This window comes from Sycon ciliatum, chromosome 9 (genome assembly GCF_964019385.1).
Source record: "Sycon ciliatum chromosome 9, ocSycCili1.1, whole genome shotgun sequence".
In the NCBI taxonomy this organism is placed as follows: domain Eukaryota; kingdom Metazoa; phylum Porifera; class Calcarea; order Leucosolenida; family Sycettidae; genus Sycon; species Sycon ciliatum.
Window position 1 is genome coordinate 27,827,910 of NC_088651.1, and position 6,126 is coordinate 27,834,035.

Genomic DNA, 6,126 nt, shown 5'->3' on the forward strand with positions numbered 1-6,126 from the left:
GTCATTAGATGAACAGCATGACATTGTGGAACGTGCCAAACACATTCTTGGTAGTCGCTACATGTGCGTACATGTGCGTACATATGCGTACTGTATAGGCGATGTACAAGAGCCCGAATGAGCCAGACTTACCCCAGTGAAGGCAAGTCTTACTAGGGCGCTCAGATACCTGCAGGGTCGTGTCGAATGTACAGAGAGAGGGAGAGAGACATATGAGGCCCTAGCCTACATCAAACCAGTGCATTGCCTTCGAACAACATAGTTTGGAACATACACATCGCTTGAGCACATGTTCGCTTCGTCCATCTTCCCCCCTGCGCTGCGACCACTATCTTGTATCTTCGCTACACTGGGGAACACCATTTCGTTATTATCATTATTCCACGATCGAGGCATGCTGCCGGTATGGAATTTCAGAAAGCAATATTGGTACATCAAGAGATGCGTTAGATCACACCATGCCAGGTCATTGCGCTGGCGATGCCCAATGAGCAAAACATATTTCACTTTTGATCAGTGCTTGTACGTTTGTGATCTGCAAGTGCAAGTGCAGGGCAGATATGTATTGAGGGCGTGGGCGGACGGGGGGAAGGGTGAAGAGCCGAAACAGAGGAGCATCGACAATACACAAAGGCCTGAAACTTAGTGGATATAGCATCACTGGCCGCCCGCAAGTGTTCCTGACCTGGCTGGAACAGTAGATTTCTCTATAGATTATGAGATTCTCATGCCCTCAAGATGGCGAGCGTTGCAGCCCTTGGCATTATCCGCCTGGCTCGTGAGTCACTGTACCTGCACATGGTGATCTAATGTGCGACTTGACAGTCAGCTAGCCTTCTGGCAGGCTTCAAACGCAACCGCATCCATCTGGAGAGACTTGATGCCAAGACCTGCAGGTCGTCTGACCCTCATGTGTCCAACTCACACTATCTGCTCACATGTCCCAGCCACTCTATCTGCTGGATATGTACATGGACTCTTATACTCAGCTTCTCATTGTCCATCATGAAAATGTGTGCTTTTGAAAACCTCACACAATCCCCCTAGCCTGAGTGGTGCATAACACCGACGACAGGTAGACGCTGGGTGTGTGTGTGTGGGGGGGGGGGGGGGTGCACCCTTTCGGGGTCCAGGCAGCGCACGCATACAACAACATTCCCCTGATATGTTTCACAGCCTGTCATGGTTTGTCAGCAACATGCCTTCGGACACCCTACATGCCATGGTTAAACTAGCAGAGGAACTACTTGTAAGCCCTAACATAGGCACACAGGCGATGTGCAGGTGAGTAAATCATAGAGCCCGTCAAGTACAGACTAGTGCATCCCTTAAAAAAATGGGTCAGACTAAAGTGAACTATTTACTGAAGTACTTGAACTACGACTGATCCAAGTACATACTGGATATGGGCCTGACTGAGGTCATACGTTTCGAGTGTAGACATGGTGAATGGCATTACTGGCAAACAAACACTGCGGCAATATTGAGTTTGATGAACATCGGACAAAAGAATTTACCAAAGCCACATCTTTTGTTTCTATTTGTTTTATTCCCCTTCACCATTATCGTGTTTCACTGTGTCCAAAAACGACACCAATAAATACCAAACACATGCACAGTACAATGTGACGTTCAAGTACGATGCAAGTTTTCTGAATTCCAAATGTAGGAGGTTTGATGATAGGTGTATAGTGGTGAATTCTTGGACAGCATGTACTTAACCGTGATCCGACGGTACTGCTCTGTAATTGTGGTTCCTACATTGCAGCCTGGCTAGTAGGCATCATAAAGAGTGTGTGGTGAGTGTGTTTTGTCTTCATCTGTACAGTCATGTACATGTACGCGTGCTTGTTCAATTTCGACTACGCCATAATTACTCACATAAGACTACTGTACTCAGGTGTAAAAATGCAAGTGCGGCAATGGTTCATGTGTGAAAAGAAGACGTGTAAGATACATGAGGAATGTCTCACAGGTGGTCGACAAGAGACCTGCTATAGAAAGGTTTGACAGCACATTAGTTATCTAGAATGTCATGCGGTCATCATATCTATCTCTACCCAGATTGCACGACACAATACACCTGTCGTGTTCATGCCGCAAGCAGCACGACGCTGCTACTTCGAAGTACTACTACTCGCACAGTGCTCCAAGTGTGCTGTTCTCAAGGCCCACCTACACCTGTTTACGGTAGAGTCAGCTGATATTCTAAGTTTCTTCAATGACTGTATACGTCTTAGTGCTCTGCTGCGTATCTTCATGTACTGGAGGAGAGCCAAGAGAGTTCTGTCACTTGTCAGCAACATGCCTTCGGACAACCTGCATGCCATCGTGAAACGTGCAGAGCAACTACACTTGACATCCCTCACACGGCCGATCAAAGATGTGCTATTGACCAAATCACAGATGCTGTCAAGTACAGACTAATGCATCACGGGTCCAAATAAACCAGACTAGAGCATTATACTGAAGTAGTTGTACTACGACTAATCCAAGGCCAGAATGGCACCCAAATGCTCGCATGTCTTCCCTCTGAATATTGTTCACGGGCTGACGGTGGTCATACATGTATAATGCATGCCAGGTACATGGTGCTACGGGCAACCAAAGACTGCTGCTGCTCTGAGTGTGATGAACAAGGAACACTCATGAATATACACAACCCACACAGCCATACTTGCGCTGCGATTCACCAACTTGCTTTTGTTGTAGGCTAGGAACATTATTATTAATTATACAAGAATGTCTTCATGCATGAACAGTCGTCCAGTGGAACAAACATCGAAAAAATACCCGTGAGGTGGACGTGTGTGACCCCTGATTATTTGCAGACAGCCCACCATCATTTCCGAAATTTAGGGGTGAAACAATTATACCGAATATTCGAATACTCGTTTGGATTTTTCAACTATAATCGTACTCGGAATAAATCAGAGTACTCGCTCATACATGGCACATGCATTTACCACAAAAGTCTGCAGTTTCAGAGCAGCAGTCAGCAGATATTGATGTGCAGAGTGTGTGGTGAGCATTTGTACATGAGTAGAGAGAGCCCAAATGACCCACTAACCAATACACCCGAGAAAAGGACTGCCAATTGGTTCAATCAGGGTTGTACCATGTGATTTTTAAGGCCCTTGGTGTGCGATTTTTAGGATATCAAGAATACTCGAATACTCGAATATTCGATCGGAGAAAATCAGAGTACTCGAACTCGGGATCTCAGTGCCAACTTTCACCCCTACCCAAATTTCATCATTTCTAGAAGCTTTCTCCTTTCTATAGAGTAAGTATTCCCGAAGCATCGGAATGACCACGTCTAAAAATAGCAATGGGGGATTGTCCTCTAGCCATGAACGTAATGACCGAAAAACAATACTGAATGCTAAAAAGGAATCAAATGTATCAAACGGATTGCCGAGGAATACATAAATCACTGGATGCTAACTATTATAGGTGCACTCTGTACAACACGTTTCTTGGTTGTATCACACTTATCGTGACATTACCATGCTGCCCATCTTCTCGGGATGGTTGCTTGCACATTGGTTTTGGGCGTCGCCCTTTGTTACCTACATATTAAGAGTCCATCAACAGTGCATTGTATCTCTTGCAGTGCATTGTGCCTCTTGCAGTGCATTGTATCTCTTGCAGTGCGTTATATCTCTCACAGTGCATTGTATGGCTTGCAGTGCATAGTACCTCTTGCAGCTGTCTACCTCTCTTCACACTATTGGGTATCATTGTGTCAAAAAAGATATAAATTAATAGAGTCACATGCATACAGCGTGACGTTCGAGTAGGTGTTCTGAAGTCCAAATGTAGGTAATATAATGCTGGGTGTATTGCCGTGAGTTCTTAGAGAGCACAAGAATACTTAACCGTGTTCCTAAGGCACTGCTCTGTAAGTATGGTTCTTGTAGCACTGGTTAGGAATCACAAACAAAAGGTCTTAGGAGCGGAATGCATAGATCCGACATTGCTGTGGCGCCTGATTAATAGACAAAATAGAAAATGTGTTGTGTCTTCCCGTGTACATGTGCTTGTTCTATTTTGACTACGCTAGAATCACTCACATAAGACTGTACTCAGGTGTAGACATGCAAGTGCGGCAATGGGTCATGTATGAAGGGAAGACGTGTATTAATGATAGAATGGGGAATATCTCACAGGTGGTCGGCAAGAGACCTGCTACAGAAAGGATTGACGGCACACTCATAATATAAAATGACACATGGTCATCATATCTGTCATCACCCAGATTGCACCACACAATAGACCTGTCATCAACATTCTGCTAGCTGCTAGCAGCACGCCGCTGCTGCTGATATTTGAACAGTGCTCCAAGTACGGTTGTGCCACGGCTGTACAAGTCGTAGTGTTCTTCTGCGTATCTTCATGTCCTGGAGAAAGGCCAAGAGAGTGCTACAGACTCCTTCAGCTAAACATGTGTGCGAAATGTCAACGTACTTGCAAATATTTGCATTGGGCACAGCCTGACGTTCTTTGTACTTTGCACGAAACGCCATGGAACACAAGCGCTGAGATCTTCCGCAAAATCTTGGTCACGAGCTGTGTCTGTATTGTGTATGTGTGTGTCTGTATTGTGTATGTGTGTGCGCGTATGTGTGTGGGTGCGCGAGTGGGTGGGTATGAGCATGTTTATGTACATGTGCTGACCTGGGTGTGTGTGTGTGTATGCATGTGTGTGTGCACGTGTGTGCGTGTGTGCGTGTGTGTGTGTGTGTGCTTGTGTGTGTATATGTGTGTGTGCTCTGCCACGTACATCTAAGAGGAGTTGGACGGTTTGCGGGAATCTCTTTTCAACTTCCAAGTGAACGCCAATGAATCACTTCCAGGCTTCCTAGGGTGTGCACAGACCTGCACATAGGCATATGAGAAAGGAATGAAAAACGCTCTCCGGAATAGATGTAAAATAAAATAAAAAAATCATTAAACTTTTTGTAACAGAGGGCGGAGGCGGCAACTAAGTTCCAAACCAAGGTAGGACTGTAAACATTCACGCAATCTTACACATCCGGTCGACAAGGGACTTCTCATAAAGTATTGAACGTTTTCGGCTGACTTCCTTACTAACATGTATAATTATAATCATGTAAATACTTGTAGTGCTTTGTGATCGTGGCATGCTTCAAATATAATTATGTATTTCTTTCCTGAGACTTTGCGCCGCACTCTCCAAACTTCCCGGGGGTAGTAAGGGAACTGAAATCAGAGCTAAAGACGATGAAAGATGTGAATGTACAGCTGAGAGATTCCGACAGAGAAATTCAGGCGTTGAAGGACGACGTGCAAAAGTTCCGACGTGAACTGCATGTTGAACAAGATCACCAATCCCGTTTGACCCACGTCTACGCTGACCCTGGGGATATAACTCATCTCAGAACTACTACAAGTAGTACTCTCCCCATCCACTTTAGTACGAGTACCGACCCTACCCCAGACCTGTCACGTGCACCGGTACAAACACAAGGCCCGGCTGCACAGCACTTTGTAGAAAATTCGTACGCAGACTCCGCAAGGCAGCCACCTAGAACGCAGACTGAGGATCTGGAGTGATGGAAATATTGATTTGCTAATGAGGGAAGCTCGCACTATGCAACAGCAGATAAAAGAGGCCTCGCTCAGATCAAGCAAAACCAACAGCACCAGGGATTATGATGATGATGGTAGGAGGTTTGCTGCCTTGGTCATGGATGGTAAGATCGGGACCGCAGCGCGTATGCTGGACAACGACAGCAGTGGTGCCTGCATTCGCTGGACAACACCATCGGGGATCAAACGGTGCGCGAAGTATTACGTGACAAACATCCCTCTGCTGCACCCCTCCACGTAGATGCCGTTATGGATGGAGAGCCCCTGCCTCAGCCACACCCAGTGATATTCTCAGCCCTTACAAGAGATGTGATCCGCCAGGCTGCATTGAGCACCCATGGGGCAGCTGGACCTTCTGGCATGGACGCAGCCAACTGGCGGGCGATGTGTACATCCTTCCGCTCCGCCTCCGATGCCCTATGTGACGCGTTAATAGCATGTGCCAGACGCATTGCTACCAAATTCATTGATCCCATCGCACTGGAAGCATATGTGGCCTGTCGTCTGGTG

The 6,126-nt window shown here is 46.3% G+C and overlaps 1 protein-coding gene across 1 annotated transcript in view; it reads right to left on the reverse strand.

The window, feature by feature from the left end:
* Positions 1 to 3,744, reverse strand: part of LOC135825045 (uncharacterized) — a 10,945-nt gene extending 7,201 nt beyond the window's left edge. The window contains exon 1 of the mRNA XM_065337779.1: positions 3,703 to 3,744. Within this exon, the coding sequence (XP_065193851.1) occupies positions 3,703 to 3,744 (42 nt within the window). The remainder of the gene's footprint in view (positions 1 to 3,702) is intronic.
* Between the last annotated feature and the right edge of the window lie 2,382 nt (positions 3,745 to 6,126).